Source organism: Tachypleus tridentatus, chromosome 13 (genome assembly GCF_004210375.1).
Source record: "Tachypleus tridentatus isolate NWPU-2018 chromosome 13, ASM421037v1, whole genome shotgun sequence".
NCBI classification, from domain to species: domain Eukaryota; kingdom Metazoa; phylum Arthropoda; class Merostomata; order Xiphosura; family Limulidae; genus Tachypleus; species Tachypleus tridentatus.
In genome coordinates, this window is record NC_134837.1 from 39,720,284 (window position 1) to 39,746,740 (window position 26,457).

General features: G+C 32.0%; 2 protein-coding genes across 3 annotated transcripts in view; both read left to right on the forward strand.

The window, feature by feature from the left end:
- The window catches only part of LOC143239017 (contactin-5-like), a 49,620-nt gene extending 49,239 nt beyond the window's left edge, over positions 1-381 (forward strand). For both annotated transcript variants that reach the window (XM_076479745.1, XM_076479747.1), the window contains exon 8: positions 264-381. In XM_076479745.1, the coding sequence (XP_076335860.1) occupies positions 264-373 (110 nt within the window). In that variant the 3' untranslated portion in view covers positions 374-381. The remainder of the gene's footprint in view (positions 1-263) is intronic.
- LOC143239018 (uncharacterized) lies at positions 369-26,457 on the forward strand. Its single transcript, XM_076479748.1, has 7 exons — positions 369-562; positions 2,793-2,924; positions 7,862-7,886; positions 13,203-13,291; positions 21,651-21,763; positions 22,176-22,379; positions 24,032-26,457. The coding sequence occupies exons 2-7, from the start codon at positions 2,861-2,863 to the stop codon at positions 24,071-24,073; spliced, it is 537 nt and encodes a 178-aa protein (XP_076335863.1). The 5' UTR covers positions 369-562; positions 2,793-2,860; the 3' UTR covers positions 24,074-26,457.

Genomic DNA, 26,457 nt, shown 5'->3' on the forward strand with positions numbered 1-26,457 from the left:
CTCCCAAGTGTTCATATTGCTACTCAGAGATATGGCAGAAATCTAATATTCTTGTTTTTCTATACGATTATATAAAACATCGTTTAAAATGCTAAACCTTTAAATCATCCAGTGATGCACACATCCACAAATCCATTGATCCATCAACTCACGCGACTCTATAACGCCCATGTGATGTGATGCTATTTATTTCTACTCGTGTCGTACTCAATATTTTTAGATAAGATTAAGGTAAAACAAACAAGTTTATTTTATTTTTGCAGGTCCACCAAGTCCCCAAATAACTGTAATATATCGAACTCAACGAATTCTACGATATTCGTCGAATGTTCCCATGGTGATGATGGAGGATTACAGCAACGCTTTCATGTAGAAGTTTACATTTTACCAAACAAGCAACTCGTAGCCAACATAACGAAATCCAATACTCCACATTTTATTTTGTCATCTCTTCCTTCAGGATCTCGTCTCCTTCTGTTATTGTATTCTTCAAATGCCAAGGGACGTAGCGGAACTATAGCATTGACCTCACACACATTAGAACCTCTAAAGACGGAATCTAGTAAGTGTGAAATCTGGTTAAGTTACAGTGGAGCTGTATCCTCAAGTTACATTTGGTGTTTCTTTTTAAATTTTAAAACGCTATGTATATTTCAATTTTTCTCCTGTTGTCCATTTACTATGGCTTGAAAACGTTCCCAAGTACGCTTGGAACGTCATATTAATATTTTGTATCTTTAAAAGAAAACCGCACTGAATAACGTTCAGTTTTTAAAACAAATGCTTCTTTTTTGAACTTATATAAAAGCAAACCAACACTACATTCGTCAAAATATATTTTGAAAAGCAAAACATTATTATATTCAAAATGAGATAGGGTTTTTATATCTCTCTTTCTCGAAAATTCTCCATTAGGTCCATTTTCGTTTTTTCTCTTTTAATCTTCTTTGATTTTCTAAGGATTTTTGTAACAAAATTATCTTCAGAAAATGTCGGTTTGCATCGTTCTTCATACAATCGAGGAAAATTTCTTTTTTTTGGCAGAAAAATATAAAAAAATATAAAAAATACAACAAACTTTTTGTTGCCTTTGTGATTGTAATTTAATGAAGATAAGTAAAGGACAAATTATTTAAGCGACATATAAATAGCTTGTTTAATAATTACAAACATATTAAAAAATAGATTTTTATATCCCACAAACAATATACACATGGAAAACGTTTATTCTTTTTTATGAACTAATTAAGTTAAGTTATTTTTCCATTGATGTATAATTCTAGTAATATTATGTTCTGAGTTAATTCAAGCTGAGTTATAGCACTTTAACAGTTGTAATTAAATCTTATAGGTTGTTTTTGTTTTGAATTAAACACAAAGCTTCACAATGGACTATCTGTGTTCTGCCACGGGTATTATCAAAGCCTGGATTTTAGCGTTGTAAGTTCGCAGACATACCGCTGAACCACTGGGGTGAATTCTTATAGGTATCATTCAAATAGATCATACGGTTTTTTTATGCAATATTTAATAAATACTTTTATCTAATGGTGCGTTTTGATATGAATAATATAACCTATGTAAACGTTCTTTTATTTCTGGTGATAAATAACATTTAGGTGTGAATACTGAGGCTAATTCAAAATTGGTCTGACTGAATGGAGTATTACAGATTATTTAAAGAATTTTATACTTATGGTTATTAGAAGTTATAAAATGTAGTTTAATCTAAGAAAAAGAAAGTGCACCATAGACATCTCATAAGAGAGGTTTAAATTTCGCTCAAAGTTACACGAGGGCTATCTGCGCTAGCCGTCCCTAATTTAGGGTTGTAAGACAAGAGAGAAGGCCGGTAGTCATCATCACCCACTGCCAACTGTTGGGCTACTCTTTTACCAACGAATAGTGGAATTGACCATCACATTATAACACCACCACGGCTGAAAGAACGAGCATATTTGGATTGACTGGGATTCGAATCTGCAAATTACTAGTCGAGCGCCTTAACCACCTGGCTATGCCGTATCCGTAATAAGGAAGAACAAAACTATATAGTACAACAAATATTTCTTGAAGTTTTATTTACATGATCACGGAGTCAATCTAACAAACGCTCAGTGTCAGTTGTCATTATCAGTGCACGTGTGTCACTCGGTTACCTAAATATTCCTGTATGTCGCGGGAAATACAGCAGAACTATTACCAGTGCACGTGTGTCACTTGGTTACCTAAATATTCCTGTATGTCGCGTGAAATATAGCAGAACTATCATCCTCGGTAACATTACCGAGAGAGGGCTTTCTCTATTTGTTTGAAGTGAAACACAAGGCTACACAATGGACTCTCTGTGCTCTGCCCATCACAGGTATCTAAATTTAGTTTCTAGCGTTATAAGTCTACAAACATACCACTGTACCATTGGGGGCACCGTTTTAATAATCGATACAATCGATATTTTCTTATAATAGTACACCATCTAATTTCAAGAAACACGTTTTGAGTTTATAACCGATAATTTTGCTTCACGGAATTAAAATCAAGTTTTTATCACATCTTGATACAATATTACATGACGCTATAAAAGACCCAAAGTTGTATTACATTTTATATTATTTATGTAGTTCGTTAAAGAACACAGTATATAACTTATAGGTTAAAGAACAATGGAAGAAACGCGTGGTAGAAGTATATAAACAAGTAACTCACAAAAGAAATTCCTATGTTTTGTGTCTATTTTAACTTGAATTTGATAAAAAAGCTCGTGTTTAATTTTACAAGTGATTTATACTTAGGTATTGGAAAGTCACCGCGACTAAGACCGCTTCTTGGCATTCTTCTTGGAGTCGTGGCAGCTTTGGGTATGATGGCCTTGTTTATTGTTGTTTTCTTCAGAGGACGAAGAACTAGGGAACAGAAAACTGCAGGTAATGAAGTAAACAATGTCTTAACTTCAGGTAAAAATATATAACAATGTTTTAATTCTTTTTACACCCATTAGGTACATAAACGTTAATGTTTCATTATTGTAACAATACACTAATGGCTTAGGAGCAAGTAAAATTTTTTTGAGTGACCGCGAACTTCAGGGAATCTTAATCATTACGCATTTATCAGAATCATACAATTTATGCGAGGAAACTCTTCCATTAACGTATCGATGAACACATTTGGAACATAAATAAAGCATGAGTACAGTGGCTAAACACTGTACATTGAATTATGACATACCAAAGATGGATCTTCCAATAACATTTAAAAGTCCGACGATTTCTTAGATCGATGTATTAAGGAATCATTTTTTGTGAAATAATATAAACGAACAATAACAATTATAACAGACAACATCTCTCTTAAGTTTAACTATTTTTTAGGTAATAACTTCAACATTATTTACTCTGTTTGTCTAATTTTATTTAACTTCCTCATTTATGTTTTCATTTTAATACATAATGTGTTATTTTTTTATATACCAATAATTATTGCATTATATTGTTTACGTATGTACCATGGGCTTTGTTATAATAGGAACGATCGCATGTATGATATATTTTTTTGTGTATAATGATTTTTTGAATGCAATAGTTCTTATTTGAGCGAGAGAGTGTATTATGGAAAGAAAAAGCCGAAATTTTGAGCAAAAACAAATCAGTTTGTAAGATTCTGTGGCTTTTACAAAGTTTTTTTTTTATTTTTAAATAAAATGACAGAATATATATGACAGAACAACAAAAATAAATACTAGTAACAATTATTTAACTAAATATCTGGTTTTACGTCATCCTACAATTTTGGAACCTCTCATGGTTAGGTGTGTTAAGGCGTTCGACTCGTAATCTGAGGGTCGCGGGTTCAATCCCCATCGCACCAAACATGCTCGTCCTTCCAGCCGTATAATGTTACGGTCAATTTCGTTGGTAAAAGAGTAGCTCAAGAGTTGGCGGTGAGTGGTGATGACTAGCTGCCTTCTCTCTAGTCTCACACAGCTAAATTAGGAACGGCTACCACAGATAGCCCTCGTGTAGCTTTGCGAGAAATTCAAAAACAAGCAAGAAAACAAATCGTAAAATTTTTGTACTTTCTGTCTTTACTTTCGAACAAAAAAAATTAAATAAATATTAAAAATGAATGTATTACTCAGTTTTGTTGGTAAGCTGTACTTTAAACTATTCATAAATAAAAACGTACAACCTATGAAATGATGTGAGTAGTATTATAAATATGTACAAAATATATATTGTTACGTTTTGTATAGGTTTCTATGTAATTGTTAGTGTTAGCAGAGAAAAAAATAGTTTTTAAAAAGATTTGTAGCAAAACTTCGTGGTCCTTGTGACTAAAATAACCAACATTTGGCAAAAACTAGTAACAAAATATCACATTCCACTTAATACCAAATTTATTCAAAAACCAGGCACAAAACAGAGGTCTATACTATGTAAAAACTACACTGACAAACACCACACCAACATTATTTATAAAATATAATGTGATAACTGCTACGACTTCTATACTGGAGAAACAAGTAGAAAAATAAAAACCAGATTCAAAGAACACAAAAAGTCACCTTTACACGTTTTCGAACACTGCAAGTCAAATAAACACAACATAACCATAGAAAACACCAAAATACTAAATAAAGAAACAAACATAAACAAACGCAAAATTAAAGAAGCCTTACTTATAAAACAACTCAAGCCCGAAATAAACTAACACAAAGGAACACCTTTATACCTATATTAAAAATGATATAATGATAATAATAAAATAAATAATATAAAATTATATATTTAAAAATCTAAGCACGCCCTCTACATTCCGACACTCAGTTACACAACCCCTTTCAAACATGTGGCCAGCTTCTGGTCAGTTACCTCTTTCTTTCTTTGTGAACTTGACGATAACCGAAGAAGGTCAAAACGTTGTTCACTCCTCTACGTAAAAAAAAAAATCTCAACCCAAACAAGCCTTTTTACATATATAAGCTTTCTATAATGAAATAAAAATAGCTGTTCGGGTAATTAGTTATATAGAGTTTGTATTTAAAGTATATTAAAATTTATTATTATCAACTGATTAGATGACATTACAACAAAGAATAAACATTCTATACTATTCTTCCCAACTTTGTTTTAACGTCATCTGATCAATTGATAATAATGAATTTCAATATACTTTAAGTATAAACTCTGAAGAACTATTAACCTGAATGGCTTTTGATTTTTATTTCTTGGGATAATTACCAGAAATGCAACTGGATATAATAAAGGATTAGAAATTCCTTAAATGTAATGACTTTCTAGAATTAGTTTCCTTTCAATTAGCGTAGCTTAAATAAAAGCGTAAGAATCAATTTTACAATAAAAAAAATACTAAATCACTTTTGGGACTCGGAAAACATAATTAACGAATATTACGTTCTTTTTTATTTAAGAATGTTTCTCATTCGCACCGCAAGATGGTGTGTTAACCTTCTTTTCCTTCTTCGGAAATAATGGAAGAAAAATATTTGATAATTTTTCAGAGGATCAGTCTTAATCTACATACTATAGAAAGCTGCTAGAAAACTTAAATACGTTTAAGATAATTGACTAAAAAGAAATAATGGTGAAACTTGAATCTCTTGAGCTTATATACAGCCATAATGAAAACAAAATACAATGGAATGTTTTAAGGAATATTGTTTCACTCTGTATTAGCAAAATGATTAACAACACTTATCTAATGAGACAGGCATGAAAGTTGAAGTGTTTAATTGTTTGCGCTTCTTATTTTTTGTTTTAACATAATGAGTCCTGTTGTTATAAGGCAGTCAAATTCATTATTCACACTAAAATATTTATTTCAGACATAAATAAAATAAAAATAAAAATTAGCCCTAATAATTGATTAGTAATGGAAGCGAACGTAAGGTAATATTTAGTCCAAAGATATGTAAATACAAAGCGAACCGATATCAATCCAACCAAATAAAAAATCTATTCCATTTTTAAAACTATGACTCTTTTCCACGTTTTGTGCGGACCACAGTGATATTTATTTAGAAAAGAAAATTTCGGAATTCTATATTTGCATATACATATAACTTACAGACAACAACGGGCTTATTGGTTCATCTAGACCGTTCCATTTACTAAATGGAAATTTAAGATAAAAATAAAACACTCAGCGTCACCAGTTTTCATTCAATATTTGCGTGTTTGTGTGTTTTTCTTATAGCAAAGCCACATGCGGCTATCTGCTTAGCTCACCGAGGGGAATCGAACTCCTGATTTTAGCGTTGTACATACCGCTGTACTAGCGGGGGGCGACAATATTTGTTAAGCCTTCTCTCAAACATCCTTAGATTAACTGCATTTATCACATCTGTAGGCAACCAAACCTAATTACCTTTTCTAGAAAAACAAGGTTGTCTTAGTTGAAATTGACTAATATTTTTCTAAAATGTATATCTGTGTCAACTAGACCTACCTTTCTCAACGTTAAGTATGAAAAAGTTTTGTCTCATTACAGAACGTAACTCTACAAAATGTATTTTTGTATTGCTAAAAAAATCAGCTTTTCTTGGAGAAAATTATCTATTTTACTTTTTATGGTTTTATTGCCATTTGAACAATCCTAATGAGAGCTTTACACAGCGAAAGTTTCAGAAACAGATTTTTACAATTACAAATTGCAGCACGATTAGATATTACTGTAAACAACACGATCAGTTTTATTATAAAAAAGAAACAACGACCTAAACAGTTATTACATAAAATCTTACAGACAAACTGGGCAACGTGACATTCGGAATTTCACTATTCCTACTAAAAGTATGCCTATAAAGTGAACAGCTGTTATAAGACGTTTATTGCAATGCATGAGTTGTATGTTGACAGTTCCATAATTAAATAGTATTGATTATTTGGAATAAAGCACAAAGATACACAATGGGCTACCTGTGCTCTGCCCACCACGGATATCAAAACCCGGTTTTTAAGAGTGTGAGTTCGCAGACATGCTGCTGGGCTATTGGAGGGTGCCCCCAGCTAGTACAGCGGTATGTCTCCGGATTTACAACGCTAAAATCAGGGGTTCGATTCCCCTCGGTGGCTGAGCAGATAGCCCTTTGTGGCTTTGCTATAAGAAAAAAAAACACACGCTATTGGAGGGCAAATTGTTATATATAAACTTATAATGCTATTGGTTAAAGTAATTTCTAACTGATCATAGTCTCAGTTTTAAAACTAAACAATACAAACTAAAGAAAAACATGTTTTTGTGTTTTAAAAAATGTTTACTGTAGAAATTAGTTTTAAATTCTTTGTAGAGATAACATCATACTGGCCTACGTCAGAGTGTCTGCCTTAGAAGGACAGTAATGTTTTATTTGTTTAAGATTAAAGAAAACAAACTACACTACGGGACACCTGTGGGTAAATATCCTTAACACTATGAACTGATTAACTACAGAAACTGCACGAGTTTCAAGCATCAGCCAGCAATTCTTGGGTTACTCTCAGCCGACCACGTAATGGGGTTCGACCGTCAATCATATAGCCCACCTACGGTCCTAAAGGGTTGAGCGCATTTCTGTTGAGACAAGAAACGAACCAGAATTCCTTGGATTCAAAACCAGGGCACGCTAACTATTAGGCTATGCTCAGTCTGAACAGTAAGATCTATAAGAGGCAGCTACTAATGCAATACTTCAAAATTAAAAGATGCACACTTTTACTTAGATTAGTTTGTCTACTAATTATTTTAATAATTAAGGCCAATTTGTGCTAATAATATACATTGAATTATAGTAATATATGTAAAAACGTACATGATGAAATTTTGTTCATTATAATACTATATTCCTTCTCTTTTCTTTCAGATGATGGATACGATCAAAATGAAAAGTAAGAAAATTTTCGTTTCTGTGTTGTTTTTGTTTAAACAATAAGTGATTCTTGTTTTTGTTAAACACATAACCTTTGAAAAGAAACTATGATGCGATATGTTAATTATAATATTGTGTTTTTATTGATAATAAATACAACAGAAAACAATACAATTTTGCATGAAACGTTTTGACTTTGAAATGTGTCCAAAGATGAATTGTTTAACGATCTGTGAACACAAACTCATTGTGGGTTTCACATGTTCACACTTTTAAAGGTTTATGCTGACACTCTGCACCTAACATTGTTTAACATGCATATCTATTGACATACTTAATGTAAAGCTTATTTGTTTGTTTGCTTTAGGGCAAAGCCACATTGGGACATCTATTTTGTCGTTCCCTGCTGGTACAGCGGTAAGTCTACGGATATACAACGCTAAAATAAGAGGTTCGATTACCGTCGGTGGACTCAGCAGATAAACTAATGTGGCTTTGTTATAAGAAAATCACACACATCTACCGTGTCCACCGCAGGGAATCGAACACTGTATTTTAGCGTTGTAAGTCCGTAAGCTTACTGCTCATCCATCAGAGGACAACTTGAAGTCGTTGGTACAATAATCATTCATAAAACAACTGCTTTTCTCTGTCGATAATTTTTAACAAAGCAGTTAAAGTCTATGTCGAAAGATAATATGTCAACCACGCTACACCTGCTACATCAAGCACCCATAAGATCTTTCGTCCAGGACCGTGGTTTACAAAGCTGGTACGGATACAGTAGTGGACTAGACGATATATATATATATATCATTGATTTTCATGGACAACAATAGTTAATTTGTAAATCTGTATAACAAGTGAATTCCAATAATTATTAATTTTGTTTAAGTCTTTCACAAATCAGAATTAATAACACAACATTGTTTAATTTATTTTGACACTGTTATCTATTTTGTTTTTATCTGAATTAACTTTACTCTCATTTAAATGAACTGGCGCGCCCTCATATTATTGTTTTTGTTTTCAAGCGAGCTATTTAATCTTATCTTTAACAGCGTTGATCTACTTTAGGAGTTCTAAGACGTCATGAGTGATAGCAAATGTCAATATGTCAACCACACTACATATGCTTTACTCAGTGCTAATTAGACGATTCGCGTGATACCAAAACTCAGCCACTGGCTGGAAATGATTTCAGAATGAAGTTTGAAATTAAATAAATAATTTTAATAAAGTTTTAAAGAACGATAATACATTTCATATCAGATTAGCGTTTTACGTAAATGTGCTTATTTATAGAAAGTTAAAACGTACTTGAAAAGCCCAGTAAACTTGCTAGCATGAAGGTTTAATATTCGAACACTTGAAGCCTAAATACCAGAGATAATTCCCTGTTTTTCACTGTCAATTGGTTATGAATGCAAACAGGTGTATGATGAATGCACACAGAAAACAACTGGAAAATGTGACCATTAATCATTTTAAACAGGGATTTAAGAAAAATACACCCAAGTGCCCGAACACTTCTCTGTTTCATAGCACTCTGCTTTTTTTAACCACTAGCTTTACAATGTTGTGCTAAGCATTAAAAGAGTCTTACTAATGATGCTTTATGCAAGGTACGGCTTCTGTAGCAAAGCTGTATGTCTACGGACGTCTGATGCTAGAAACCTGGTTTCGATACACGTAGTGGGCAAAGCACCGATAGCCCTTTTCTTAGCATTGTTCTTCAATTCAAACAAAGATACGGACCTCTAGAATATGTATCATATAATACTTTGGCTAACAAACTTTGCCACAACAATCACCATCTTATCTACACACTGTAAAACATTATTGTGTTTTGAAACTAGCGTCAATTTCTTGCAGTATCATATAATACTTTAGTTAACAAACTTTGTCACATCAGTCACCATCTTATCTACACACTATAAAACATTATTGTGTTTTGAAACTGGCGTCTATTTCCTGCAACTTTCACATTCTAACTCTCACACGTTTTTTTTACCAATGATAAAAGAATCAAATGCCATGTTTTATTTTATAGTTTTAATGGTTATCCTTGTAATTATGTTTCACTGATAAGAACGTACTTGAGTTAATTCTAGGATTTGCAAAGCAATTATATTTCTGTTTGCATGTTGTTTTTTCGAATCAGTCTTAAGTGTTTCTCATCAGAATTTTCTGATGTTTCAAGGAAACGCTTTATCGACTAGCTTTAATATTTTAACTGAAAAACAAGCACAGTGTTCAAATTAACGGTACATGAGTTCTTCTTATCGTTAGCCCTGAGACAAAATGGCGATCCTTCTTGATGTAATTCACTAATATAGTATTATGAAGTATATATTTCATATGAACCTACTTCTAGCACTTCACTAGTATAGTATTATGAAGTATATATTTCATATGAACCTACTCTTAGCACTTCACTAGTATAGTATTATGAAGTATATACTTCATATGAACCTACTCATAGCACTTCACTAGTATAGTATTATGAAGTATATATTTCATATGAACCTACTCTTAGTACTTCACTAATATAGCATTATGAAGTATATACTTCATATGAACCTACTCCTAGCACTTCACTAATATAGTATTATGAAGTATATATTTCATATGAACCTACTTCTAGCACTTCACTAGTATAGTATTATGAAGTATATATTTCATATGAACCTACTCTTAGCACTTCACTAGTATAGTATTATGAAGTATACACTTCATATGAACCTACTCATAGCACTTCACTAGTATAGTATTATGAAGTATATATTTCATATGAACCTACTCTTAGTACTTCACTAATATAGCATTATGAAGTATATACTTCATATGAACCTACTCTTAGCACTTCACTAGTATAGTATTATGAAGTATATACTTCATATGAACCTACTCCTAGCACTTCACTAGTATAGCATTATGAAGTATATACTTCATATGAACCTACTCTTAGCACTTCACTAATATAGCATTATGAAGTATATACTTCATATGAACCTACTCTTAGCACTTCACTAGTATAGTATTATGAAGTATATACTTCATATTAACCTACTCCTAGCACTTCACTAATATAGCATTATGAGGTATATACTTCATATGAACCTACTCTTAGCACTTCACTAATATAGCATTATGAAGTATATACTTCATATGAACCTACTCTTAGCACTTCACTAATATAGTATTATGAAGTATATACTTCATATGAACCTACTCTTAGCACTTCACTAGTATAGTATTATGAAATATATATTTCATATGAACCTACTCCTAGCACTTCACTAATATAGTATTATGAAGTATATACTTCATATGAACCTACTCCTAGCACTTCACTAGTATAGTATTATGAAGTATATACTTCACGCGAATCTACTCCTAGCACTTCACTAATATAATGCTGTGAATTATATACCTCATTTGAACCTACTCCTAGCAAAGAAGTGTGGTTGTGTAATATAAAGTAAATAATTCTCTCGGTTGTTATTTTGTCGTGTCGTTAACTGTATAGATATGTGTGTTTATTATATGGTGCGAATCCTGAGTGAAGGTATTAAAAATATTCCATATTACCTATAAGATAATATAAGATTAATTCCATACACATAACCTGAGGTTAAAATTAAGACTGCTGCAATCAAAGTTAGCGGTTGCGCAATTTGAGAAGATGCACTCCAGCTTTGAAGATGGAAAGTTTTCCTATTGAAAACTGAATTCTGGAAACAATAACGCTTGATTTAACGTTTTAGTAAAACCACGCGCAGAGCGGGTTGCATGAACTAATGCATTATACACTTTCTCTAATAATTTTACTTATGTAACATTTACTGAAGCAGTTAATCTTAGGGTATTCCACTAAAGAGGCTTAGTAATATTAGAGCAAATACAATATTGTAGAATAATGATTTCGTACTCTAAACGAAAGTGATAAGATAATACCTTTAGAGTTCCTTAAAAGGGATGTGTGATGATCAGAAAGTAAAAAAGAAATACAAAATTCGTGCTGTACATTTTACTGTGTGAGTAAAACTTTTCATTAATTCAAAGCTTCATCTAAGTTCTGATTAATTAATTTTCACAAGAGTTGAACTGGTTCTTAAGGACTACATAACCTTAATGCCAAATTGTAATTCTCGAGACAAAAGACTATTCATGTCGAAAGGACGAGTCTATTGTTGTCATTTAGTAGTTTGAAATCGATTAGTAAGAATTAGTGTACATTTTCTATATAGACAACTGCTTAGATGAGAGTAACTTTATTAAATGTTTTAATGAAACTCTTTTCCAAAGTAACAGCATTTAAGGGACGAATTTGGATTACGAGAATAAGAAATAAACTCGATTAACTTCAACTATAGCTTAAGCCGAAGTATTGCAAAAGGAACATTTCATTGTGAACATCATTGTATCTAAATGTCTTGAATTTTTCCACGTTAGCTTACGTGTTTCCAAACCTACCGTGTAGTATATTTGTTGTTGTTTTTTCTAATATTTGCGGTTTTAGCTCGTTTGTGGTAGATAAAACTATTGCACATCATAATAGTGATAAAGATAACAAGGGCGACTTTACAAACCCAGCAATAAGCACTACTGTAATAATTAATCTTTAAATACTAAATTCCATGGTAACTTAACGTTTAACGGATCCCATGTGTAGTTCAAATAGGAAAGATTTAAAACTGGATATTTTGATACTTTGCCATTATAACTAATGAATTTTATGGCTGTACTTCATTTAGAATGGAAAGCCTGGAGTATTTTGTATACACAGCGTGAAAAAAAAGTACAATGTAACCAGCGCATTCTTACCTGACTTATATAATTAATACTCCACATTGATTATAACACGTTAATTACACTAACTGGACTTTTCTTGTGAGAGAAATTGATCATAATGTTAAACAGAAAATATGTAACGAAACAGAAACCACTTAGTTAAATTAGGCGAGATATTATAGCTCATGAAAACATTATACATATATACGAATGATGACAGGTAACTTTCTTCTGTTATTACAAGCTTACACAGGAACGTTTAAAGAGGAGGGGCTCATAACTAATTGAATCACTCGTTATGGTTAAAACACATATTTTCCATTATAAAGTACTGCTATAAAAGAACTTGTCCTTGATAAAGGTGTTATAACCTTGTTAAATCATCTGCTATACTGCATAATAACTCCTGTAATATTATGTGTTTAATTGCCGTTAACTATTTTAATAAATTATATTAAAATCGTAATTTTTCCTAAATTGTTTATAAACTTGTATTTTTATTATTCTGATACCTTTAAATTTAAAACACAACATACAGGTGTAACTCAATGACTCAAGACTTCACCATCAGCAAGGCCGTGACCTCTAGTGAACCTGACTTGATCAACATACAGAACAATTCTCCGAGTGAGTACAATTTCATGAAATAACGTTCTAGTTGGTATACTTTTGAGTTTTACATATATATATATATATAAACGAGTGTTTGATTGTAAGCGCATGGTTTAATGTCACAGAATATGTCGCATAATTAATATGATTTAACTAAGCCTTCCATGCTGTTTTAAAAGTCTTTCACCTTTAGAAGTAATTATTACTTTACCAATATAACTGTAGGCTCCAAAAATAGGCCTTCTCTGGTTTTAGATTCAGAACCGTAACAACAATATTTCAGGTGCAAATGATATAGAATAAAATAACATGGCGTGAGTTTCATTTATTTATATACAAACAAATATGTGTGTTCTCTTGGAATTGTAAATTCAAATTCGTTGTAAATCAAAATAAATAAACGAATAACAGGTATTCTTAAACGTTAGAAGGATATTTAGCATTACAGATGTCACTGTTATATACGAATTAGTATAGGTAACTTGCAAAACAAAATACTTTTATAAAATAGGTCAGAGAGTCGTATTCTACTGCTTAGAGAACACACGTATTTCAAAAGCAAAAACTTCGTATTGATATTTATTTATAACAGTCTATTTTAAATAGCTGTCAGAAACAACTTCTATTTTGTGCCGCCCTGAAGCCATAAGGTGGTATTTCACCTACAAATTTACGCTAAGGCAGGCATAATGCTTATATCTAATAAAAGATAGCATTAGACTTGAAGCAAAGATTGTTTGCAGTTAAGCACAGAGCTACACAAAGGGCTAGCTGTGCTCCGGTCACCGCGGGTATCAAAACCAGGTTTGTAGCGTTGTAAGCCCACAAATATATCGCTCTGCCACTGGACGGTGAAAATAAAGAAAAATTATAAGAAAAAAAGAAGAACGAAAAATAAAATGAACTGTGTTTACTTGAGTATAATTATTATATAATCTATTATAATAAATAGAATTATGAATCATCAACAAGGTATAACATCCTTATAAAAGTCGCGTAATACACCTTAAATAGGTTTCATTATTATTTATTAGATTTTAAAAGACAGAACACTTTCAAGTACCGAAGTACGGCATGGCCAGGTGGTTAGAGCACTCGACTCGTAATCTGAGGGTCGTGGGTTCGAATCTCCGTCATACCAAAAATGTTCGCCTTTCAGCCGTGGGAGTGTTATCATATGATGGTCAATCCCACTATTCATTGATAAAAAAGCAGTCCAAGAAATTCATAAAAAAAGAACAAAATATAATTAATTTCCCAAAGATAATCTGACAAAAGTTCACAACAAGCTAATCGCCCTTTTTCACATGACACAGTGGTATGTCTGTGGATTTATACCTTTCGAAATCGAATTTCGATACCCGTGGTGGATGGAACACATAGAGCCCTTTCTGTAATTTTGTACTTCACAACAAATAACACCAAATCAAATTAAACAAAGAAGAAAACCATTTATTTTCCACACCGATTCACAAATACAGTTATATGAAGCGAAGTGTGCTTTTCAATTCACCGGTAAAAGTTCAGGTATCTTTTCAATAACAGATGTTTCAACAGACGTAAAGAAACATGATACTGTAAGTAGTGTTATGAAATATCAATACATAAATTGCTATTTTCGAATAACTGATACTGTAAAAGACGAAATGAAATTTCTTTCTAGACTGAAAATATAGAGAGTTACGTTACGTTTGTTTTCGCTAATGTCTTTTTTAAGTCTTTGGTTAGATAAAATCTCACGATAGTGGTTCGGTAAGGTTGGCCCGGCATGGCCAAGCGTGTTAAGACGTTGGACTCGTAATCCAACGGTCGTGGGTTCGAATCCCCGTCGCACCAGACATGCTCACCCTTTCAACCGTGGAGGCGTTAGTTTCCATTGCTAAATTAGGAACGGCTAGCGCAGATAGCCCTCGAGTAGCTTTGCGCGAAATTCAAAACAAATAAACATCGATAAGGTTGCTTACCTTGGAGAGGAGAAGGCGCTATAATTGATTTAGCAGAATCTTATCTCTATCCGTGTAAGCTTCTCAAAAGTGGTTACTGAATTTGGAAGATGTTAAGCGGAAAGGCTTAATAGCAAAATAGATTAAAGACGATAAATATTTCTAAAAATCAGTGTTGTGAAAACATCTTAAAAGGAGATTTAGAAACAGGATTATCCTCTGAAACTAAAAAATATTATAACATCTATGTGGGTTCTAGGTAGTATTGTGTTGCGTCTGTTATGTGGCTTATAACAGAGCTTTCACTTATGACGTTAACTCCAGGTTACAGTGTGGTATGTCGATTCTATTTATAACATGAATCACAGTCTAAGATTTTAACCATAGTAAATGCTCAGCATTTTTGTATTCTAATATACTATCCCAATAAGGTTATAAACGTAAGATACTTCATTGTATCAGTCTAGGTTTTCTACGTGGCTATGTATAAAATGCTATAAATTCTTCCGCACATCCTATACAACCAGTTCATATTTCTTATTTCCTGTACTGAATCCAATGTGGATTAAAGGAGATTTCTGTAATATGTTAGATTTTGAGCTACAAAAGTTAATAATAAACAGCCATCCAACTTAATGGAAAAATACTAATGTGAATATTTTTATTTAAAAGCTTAATAGTATCAAATCAATACAATAACTATTTTGTGTTGATCTCTAGTTATATAGATAATACTAAAACTTAGTGATAATGTACTTGGGTGTTCCAGAAATGTAGCTCAATAACTAAGATAAAATTATATTATACAAACATAAGGCTTTTTAAACTGTACTGAATCACTACAGTAAGATTATCCGTATATTTAACACGTTATTCATGTCTCGTTTGATAGCAAAATAATGTGTATCAAAACATTTCGACTGCTCTTCTGTGCAAGATTTGTATTAATTTCAAAATCTTACCATGAAATTTGAACTACAGCAGTCAGAGTTGGAGTTGAAACTCTATTAAAATCAGTCAAGGAATTCTAAGTTACAGGCGTGTAATGACTAAACATACAGCTTTGTGATGTGATACGTCAGTAGCATAAATGTGCGTCACCTATAATCGCCAATTACCTATACTGTTTCGAGTTCATTAATGATTCGACAATATCCACTCTTAAACTGATTTTAACCAAAATTATATGAATAGTTCATTCCCAAATAATTATCTACAGATGGTTAGAAATACATATATGTATGGTGAATAACGACAATGTTCTTTGAGTTCTCAAACAGTTTAATTACGATAAATAAAAAGGAGATTAATTTGGATACATAAAATAGTTTAATTACTACAAATAGAAAATAATTTAATTGAGACAGACTAAAAATAACATAATTAGGGTAAATAAAAATGTTTAACTCGGGGATATAAAAATTAATTAAGATAAATAGAATAGCCCCCACAGTGGCACAGCAAAATATCTGCGGGCATACAAGGCTAAAAACCGGGTTTCTATAACCGTGGTGGGCAGAGCACAGATAGCCCATTGTGTAGCTTTATAGTTAATTCAAAATAATAACAACATAAATATTTTAATTAGAACAAGTAAAAATATTTTAATTAAGATAGATAAAAAGTTTAACTAGGGGTATGAAAAGAATGCAATTAAGATAAATAAAAGGGTTAACTAGGGGTATGAAAATAATGTAATTAAACTAAATAAAAAGTTTAACTAGGGGTATGAAAAGAATGCAATTAAGATAAATAAAAAGTTTAACTAGGGGGTATGAAAAGAATGCAATTAAAATAAATAAAAGGTTTAACTAGGGGTATGAAAATAATTTAATTAAAATAAATAAAACGTTTAACGAGGGGTATGAAAAGAATGTAATTAAGATAAATAAAAAAGTTTAATTAGGGGGTATGAAAAGAATGTAATTAAAATAAATAAAAATGGTTTAATTCCGATAAATAAAATTGGTTTAATTAGGATAAATAGAAAAATATTTTAATTAGAATAAATAAAAATAGCTCAATTAGGATAAATAGAAAAATATTTTAAGTAGAATAAATAAAAATAGCTCAATTAGGATAAATAGAAAAATATTTTAATTAGAATAAATAAAAATAGCTCAATTAGGATAAATAGAAAAATATTTTAATTAGAATAAATAAAAATAGCTCAATTAGGATAAATATTTTCGGGTTCTCATATATTCTAAATCCATTTTTTTACAGCTATTAGGCTCTCAACAACTTCGTATATTAATTTATATATCACTTTGTGCAAAAATGACACTTATACATCTAAATAATGTTTTTTTTTTTATCACAAAATATCTTCAAATGCAGTCCTACGGATGCACAAACAAAAACGTTCAAGCTTTGGTAAAAAGCAGCTTTTATATCTTCACTAACATAGGTTTTTATATTTGATACTTCATATATCATGGAAAGCACGTAGAGCGTTTTGAACCGCAAACTCCATACTGTGAAACGATAACTGTCAAGAATTGGAAAAGTAAAGTAGCTATGATAGCTGTTTGTTACTAAGATAACAATTCAAACTCTTCAGTGGAGTTGGTTTCAGCACCGACTCCAAGTGTTAGAACATAATGTGAACATTTTTATTAGCTACTGAAAAAGACCTGTATGGTAACAATGAGCGAGTGTTTTATGTTACCCTAAAACTGTAGAGTCGTTCAGTATTGAATTATGATGTCTTAATACCTTGTCTAAAATTAAATAAACAAGCCAATCGACATGTTACTCTAGTGGTGATTTTGGAAGATGTAATCTGATATTTAACTGCACATGATTAATACACGAATAGTAAACTCTAGTTTCTTTCGGCGTTAAAACATTGGACTGTATATATATATATATATATATATATATATAACGGCTCTTTGCTGTTGCTAAGTAAATATACGGTTAGTGAAATAAAGTGAAAGTATCCTAAGTAAAATAATAGAAACATGTAGACAAGTTCACAGTCGGTATTTGACATTTTCGAAAAAATGGTACATTATCCAATACATGAGTTAAAATATCAGATCCAGGACCTTAAGTTTCAGGCTTAATGCAGCTCGAATCTTGGGCTTTTTTCCCGCAAACTGGCACGCTAATCACTAGGTTACGTCCTGATCCGAAAATGTAATGCTAAAATTACTCGACTGAAACCTAATCCTAGCATTTATTCGTTACATATTCAAAAGGACAAGTAACCAAAATGAAACATGAATTTCAAAACAATAACAATGTACAAAGTATATGAATTAACAAGATGTGAGAAATTTTCTCTAAATATTTAAGACAACAGACCACGTAAATCTTAGAGTTAATATACTGCTCTTCGATCCTGTCGCTTTATTTTGAATTTCGTGCAAAGCCACTCAAGGACTATTTGCATTAGTTGTCCCTAATTTAGCAGTGTAAGACTAGAGGGAAGGCAGTTAGTCATCACCACCCACTGCCAACTCTTGGGCTACTCTTTTACCGACAAATAGTAGGATTGATCGTCACATTATAACGCCCCTACAGCTGAGAGGGGAGAATGTTTTGTGTGACGGGGATTCGAACCCGATATCCTTAGATTTCGAGTAATGTAACTTAACCACCTGGCCATGCCAGGACGCTTTGTTTTTACAAGCTAATGTGAAACATACATAGGTAGATTACAAATAGTAATTTTGCTGAGAAGTAAGCCCCTCGCTAGTACAGCGGTATGTCTCCGGATTTATAACGCTAAAATCAGGGGTTCGATTCCCCTCGGTGGGCTGAGCAGATGGCCCTTTGTGGCTTTGCTATACGAAACACACACACACACACGCTGAGAAGTATTTCTAAATATCAGAGGAAGCATTTGACAAGTAGACATTTCCATACATTCATATTTACTCAGTATAACCATTTCAATAATGTATAACAAGTGACCATTTCAGACACGAAAGTAGAATAAAAAATTGTTTTACGGGATTAGGTTATATGGCATTTCTGTACAATAAGAAAGACAAATGCCGTTTATATCGTTAGAACACGTACTATTTCCAAATACGAATAGAAATTTTGTTTTGCACAATTAAAAAAAATAGTAGTTTAAACACAATGATAAAATAGCTTTGATTAGAAGATGTAGTATTTCCAGAAACAATGATTAAGAGATATTTTCATGCTATTAAAAGATCTACTATTTCCTTATATACGAACAAAAATAATAAATTTTCTTTTGTGCTATTAAAAGATGCATTATTTTCAAACATGCAGTAAAAGTTTGTTTTCAAGCTATTTTTAAACACACTCTTTTTGAAAGGTATGAAGAAATAGAACTGTGTTTAGAACATATATGTGAGAAGAGCATACAGTTCGTGAAAGTGTTATAAGCTGGTTATTTTCTAATCGTATAGTTAAGTAAAACCTGACGACTTTAAGTAGAACAACTATTTGCTATAAAATATCAAAAACAGAAATTAAATTGTAATTTCTAAAGTCCAGTTGAAGGAACTTAAATTTTGTTATCATAATAAAATAAAACATATTCCCGTGTTATAACACAAATACAAAATACTTGAGGATATCTCACATATTTATGGATCCAACACCTGCTCAGTGAAGAAAGCTTGCTGGACTGTTGAGTTAATACTTCGTGGTTCGAGTCTCCTTACCACCAAATTTAAAAAAATCGCACTTTGCACTTTAGATCTCGTTATAAGAGTGACGGTCAAATCCCACTATTCTGCTCCATAAGAGAAATGTATGGTGTTGATTACTTGCCTTCTCTCTAGTTTATGACTTCAAAATTAGAGACGACTAGTCAGATAGCCCTCTAGTTGATTTGCACGAAACAAACAAACATTTTATGTTCAACTAAGAAATATAATTTTTTGAGAACTTTTTGTATTTTCACATCCACTGTTATCAATAAATATAAAGAATAATTCACGTGACCTCCTATGGACACACTAGAGATCTATATCTGGTGACAATCAAAAACGAACTATGATTGATAGAGCATTGATCTTTAAGCTAATCAAAAGACCTACAGCTTTCCAATAATCTATATTCTTTCTTCTCCCGATAATATATTAGCGTCTATTACACCTGATTGCATCAAATGACTGTGCGCTGTTTTAAGATTTCTCTCTTGATACTCATGGTTTAACACGTTAAAAAGTTGACAAAAAGACTTACGAGTCTCCATCCTATTGGATGAAAAATATATATATACACACTGACTTCCGCTTTTGCCCAGACACGAGCGCTTAAGAAAATGAATCAAATAAATAAAGTTTCCCTTTTCCATTAACAATATAAGTTTGGACAACAGAGTGATTTTCTTAGATGAAAAATGACCTCTTACAAAAATGGAGATTTACATTTATTTTATAGGTAAAATGAAAAATCAAAGAGTCGCCAAAAATTCTCGGCTATGTTTTTTTTTTTAATTATTTGCTCAGTTTTCGAAGAACATCCATCTTCGAGCATTATTGGACAAATGGAAAGACGAAACAGTGTTTCATTGTCATCATTCCTTTCTATCTTCTGGCATAAATAGCACAAAAGCTACAGCCCACTTAACACTCAAATATTCAAGCCTTTCAACCAAGAAAGACGCACACGAAAAACGTGTAACGTTCGATTTCCTGACCCACTATTGTTCTTGCTTTTTGCCACGTAACTCGTCTTTGAGCTATTTTTCTTGATTTGAAATCGAAAACAAGAAAAAAAAAATTTTGAATAAGCAGTTATTTTCTACTTGCATTTTAACATTCTTTTAGACTGAGAAATCTCAGTCAACACTACTACCAATAACTAATGAGATTGGTCATATTAAAACTCCCACGGCTGAAAAGGAGAGAATGTTTGGTAATGTGATTCGAACCCGCCACCTAGAAATTGCGAGTCGAGGGCACTGACCACCAGACACTACTAGGCCTAAATTAATGTCTTTGTTTTTCAATTGAAACATAAGCAATCAACTGCTTCATTGAAAACAAATGTATAAATATACATGTATATATATATAGAACTTAATACTGCTTATTAGTTCTTAATATTCAGAATATTAATTATTTTGAGAAAGTCTCTAATAATATACGAGACTAAACTTTTAGAGATAAGCGAGCATGGTGATTGAATTATGCCCTTATGTTATTAAAGAAAATCAGTGTTGAAATTTATTTTATTTTTCTGATTTTGACTATTTGTAAGATTATAACGAAGTATCTAAGAAATTTCGTGTAATTAAACACTAGATGGCACTCGAAAAGCATACACGTTCCTAGTACGAAATTCTATTACAACTGAAAAAACACACAAACTGAATTTTAGTCAACTGACTTTTAAAACACTCAAGTATGTATAAAATAATAATAAAATTACAAAAATCAAATGAACAAAAGACAGATTTTTATACCACTTCTGTTTGTGTCTGATTCTTTCAGTTACGACTTTTCTACCAGTCCAAAAGAGAATGACTAAAAGTGGCTCAGCAAGACATATGGACCGTTTTTTCTTTCAGCCAACTGTCACTCCGACCGAGTCTATGCATTTTAACGTAAAGCTACTTTTTTAAAATAAATTTTCTACATATAAGAATTCCCTTTTTTTGTATAGAAGCACAACACAGGTAAGATATAATATAACTCTCTTCAGACGTATGAAAGATGATGTTATATATATAGTATTTACCGTCCGATGCCTACGAGCATGACGTATAGATCAAGTGCTATTAGTTTTATTGTGGCGCTATCTTTATGTATGACGTTATTATTTTAACATTTAATTTTTCCTTCAAAACTCACTAGTTGTATGTGTTTGCGTAATAAAACTATAACTTTTAGAGAGGACCACAAATTAAAATAAGACAAAAATCCGTTCTGTGTCCATTGGAAAAGTTACACGATATAGCAAAATGACATGCAATAATCTGTTTCAGTAAAATTTAAAAATAAAAATTCCAATTCTAGCCAGATGACCAATACGAATTTTGCCAACCACAAACCAGCTGCCCGGAAACTAAGGGGTGGACAAGTTCAGCGCTTGATCACTGCCATGATGAACGTTCAGGGTTAAGCTACATTGGCAATGCTGGCTGGAAAGACCTGGAAAATGATGTACAGGCTAAGCACGAGTTGTTAACTGTCTCGAACCCGTCTCATCGTTGCTTGCAAGTAAGTGTTTTGTCTTATTTAAACTTTGAAAGTGTCGTAGCTATCCATCTGAACAAAACTTTAGACTTATCTTCCAAAGTATGTAAAATGCACTTTCGTTTTCGATAACACTTTTTTTTCAAATCATGTTAACAGAACTCAGCGCCATCTAGTTATAACATATGCCTTTTTTTTCCAGTCTACAACTTTAATTGAATGCATTAAACCTTGAAAACTATTTTATTTTTATCTTTCTGAGTCTTATCTGAAAGAAACTGCATAATTAGTTAATGCTGCTTGGATCGTTTTAGTGTTAAAGATTAACTTTCATAATTATCGATCACACAAACTGTGTTAAATCTTTTGTACCCCATATTTCTCGTAGTCCTTTTCTTTTATATTGTAAGATTGAAAGATATATGAAAGTAAAGTTAACATATGCTCAACTCACATTGTGTTTGATACATAACAACCATCAGCTAATGATATAATAATTAGTTACATATAATCAGTGATGTCGAGAAAAAGCCACTTGTAGAGAAAAATATATATGTAAAAACGGCTCGTTTGGGTTGAGAAAATATTTTACGTAGAGGAGCAAATAACGTTTCGATCTTCTTCGGTCATCATCTGTGAACCTGACGATGACCAAAGAAGGTCGAACCGTTGTACGTTCCTCTACGTAAAATATTTTCTCAACCCAAACGAGCCGTTTTTACACAATTATTTACGTTACAAAATTGCCCTGTAGAATGTTCTTTTCCTTGTAACTTTGTAGTAGTGAACAAAATACTAAATTACTGGGGGTTATGATGGTTAATAATGAGTCGAGTACTAATATGTCAACTAAACTATACCTGCTATTATAGCGCCATATTTAGTGCCGAACATCAAGGTTTATCTGGTGGGTTGGGATAAGATAAACATAATAGGAATAGAAGTATATCATTGCCTTTTTGAAATGCGAAATGGAAAAAAACAGTTCGTACCTCCATTATGCTTAACTTACAACAAACCTTATTTACATATATTCTCGCAAAATATCTGTATTCGTTGTATTACACATTTTTTTTAATTCTAAGTGTCTTTACATTCCAGTTAAAAAGTTCGTGTATCGTTATTCACATGTGATATTGTACATCTGTATTCCGTTTGTCACATCGGATTGTTCCTTATAGAGAATAAAAACTAGGCGAAATAGGCAGATTGTTGCTAGTTATCCAAAACATTGAAGACTTAAACTGCATGCATTTTACGTACGGAATCTAAATACGTAGTTTTGATTGTTTAAATTGTTTGAAGCCGAAACAAAGAGTAAAATAACTGATAAAGTAGGAAGATAATATCTTGCATACATTTAGATATATTAAGCGGTAATAAAGAATATACTTTGTTCACAATAGTCCAAACTTATACCAAATTATATCAATACACGTTAAAACCAATACAAGTCTTACTCAATATTACCTGATTGTGAAAGCACAGTAACAGTTTTGTTTCTCAAACAATAGAAAATGAATAAACCTTGAAATTGGTGAGTGTAAGGAAATGTTTCTCTTTATGTTGACAGATGATAGTCGATTATCAGTATATTTTTGTATTTCATTAATATTCGTAATCGTATGTGTTATGACTTACATTATTACAACAAGATATTTTATTTCTATACACAGGTTTACCCAGTGAGGGAATATAGGAGGTATACTCCAGTTTAAAACACTGAAACTTTATGGAATTATTTTGTGTCTGAAATAATCCCCTTTTATAAATGCTGACATCAATATTTAGATCAACTTACCATTGCTCAGATGATCTTCCCACCGTCTATGGTCAGATCAACATAATGTGTAACACTAGTTAGGTAATATCGCCCTGAAGAAAAACTCTAGAATGTCAGTGTGGAGAAGTGTTAATATTATCTTACTGTGGATCAAGGCTCTCGTTACCTTATTGTAGCGTATGGTTAAAGCCATATTAATGTGAAGGGATATTCATGCCATCTTACTGTGGCTCAGGGCTCTCGTTACCTTATTGTACTGTATGGTTAAAGCCATATTCATGTGAAGGAATATTCATGCCATCTTACTGTGGCTCAGGGCTCTCGTTACTTTATTGTAGCGTATGGTTAAAGCCATATTAATGTTAAGGAATATTCACGCCATCTTAGTGTGGATCAAAGCTCTCGTTACCTTATTGTAATGTATGGTTAAAGCCATATTCATGTGAAGGAATATTCGTGCCATCTTACTGTGGATCAAGGCTCTCGTTACCTTATTGTAATGTATGGTTAAAGCTATATTAATGTGAAGGAATATTCGTGCCATCTTACTGTGGATCAAGGCTCTCGTTACCTTATTGTAGTGTAGGGTTAAAGCTATATTAATGTAAAGGAATATTCATGCCATCTTACTGTGGATCAAGGCTCTCGTTACCTTATTGTAATGTATGGTTAAAGCTATATTAATGTAAAGGAATATTCATGCCATCTTACTGTGGATCAAAACCTCCAATCACCCTTGCTGTAGAATATGATAAAAGCCATATTAGTGTGGAAAAGTATTTATGTTATTTTAATTTGCATTATGACTTCCATCACTTTACTGTAGGAAATTATTAAAATCTTATTAGTGTGAAGAATGTTCATGTCACCTGAAAATGGGTCGATTCTCCAGTCAAGAAGTTGCAGAACGTAGCTAAAGTCATATTGGCGTTGAAGAATATTGAGGTCTTTTCTTCTTAACTCTCCTAACATAAGTCACTTTACTGTAAAACAAGCCAAGTTGCTATGGAAAAGGACTCAGGTCTCATATGATAAGTCCTAACAAAAGACACCATACTATTGTAGAAAAGTTAAACTTTTCTTAAACTCTTGCCTTAAACTCTTCTAATATGTAGAACATGGAATAAAATAATGTGGAAAAGCTCAGATCTCTCAACCTTGGCTTAAGATGTTATAATAAAGAACAAGAAAGAAGCCATATGGTTGGGGAAATCTTAGATCCTGGCTTAATTCGCTCTAATTTATTACATGGGAGAAATAAAGTGATTGTGGAGAAACGAGATCTTTTTTTTTTTGTAATTCTGGTTTACGCTGTTCTAATGTAGAACGTACAAGACGCCATATGGTTAGGATATTCTCGGATCTTTTAATGTGGGTTTTGTGACTTAAGCTGCTCTAGTATACAACATGGAAGAAGTCATATAGTTGGGAAAATGCAGATCTTTCTTTGTGCGTTCTGGCATAAGTCACAATGCAAAGAAAAGATGAGATCATTTCCTTTATATGTCAAGGTTTAGGTTATTTTACTAACGTGAACTCTAGAACGTCCTTGATGTGAAGTAGTCCTCATATTATTGAACTGTATGGATAATATTATCTTCCTGTGGTTTTTAGAAATTGGCAATACGAACACCAGTCGAGATATTTTGATTTAGTGGTTGTTTTTATCTTTATGAAATATAGCTATTGAAAGTGTATTAGGTATTCCGAAGTAAGTTTTGTAGAGACATTTTATAAGATTAACCGAATATTCAGTATTTTTGTATGTTTCGTAAAAATGAGTCAGTGTACACAATCACCATTCTCGGAATAGGTCTTGTAAATTATACATTTTGCACGTGCCTTTTCAAGACATTTCTTGAATACAAAAGTCTTGGGAGATTTTTTAATAACTGCGAGAACTTAAAGTAAAGAAAACATTTATATGATATTTTAAGTGTAACACAAATTACAGGGTTGGTTGTTTTCCTTTCATTTAATATTTATTCAAGTATCCTAGTTGACGATCATTGAAAATATTTTGTGAGGTATTATGGTTTAACGTCTTAAACGGAGATAAATATTAGCTAGATGAAGACCTAAAATGTGTATCTTAATATCTATAAGTAAAGCCTTCAAGCATTTGTTTAAAACAACTCCAGATATATCCCAAATGAAATCATCTTTTTCATGTAGATTTCTACGTAGAATCAATAATGACTTCCAACAAAGAAAATCAGCTAGGTTTATAGAAATATCAAAGATTTTTTATTGAGTTCTAGAGTTAGATACTTGTTTGTCATTTGCAATTCTTTCTGTAATTGTTACGCCCACTTTCTA

Bases quoted from the DNA above. Each gene is read 5' to 3' on its own strand.
- LOC143239018 (XM_076479748.1), top strand. From the start codon at position 2,861: ATGATGGCCTTGTTTATTGTTGTTTTCTTCAGAGGACGAAGAACTAGG. The intron at 7,887-13,202 runs GTAAGAAAATTT...CACAACATACAG, and splicing joins GGATACGATCAAAATGAAAA to GTGTAACTCAATGACTCAAG. The intron at 22,380-24,031 runs GTAAGTGTTTTG...TTCTATACACAG, and splicing joins CGTCTCATCGTTGCTTGCAA to GTTTACCCAGTGAGGGAATA.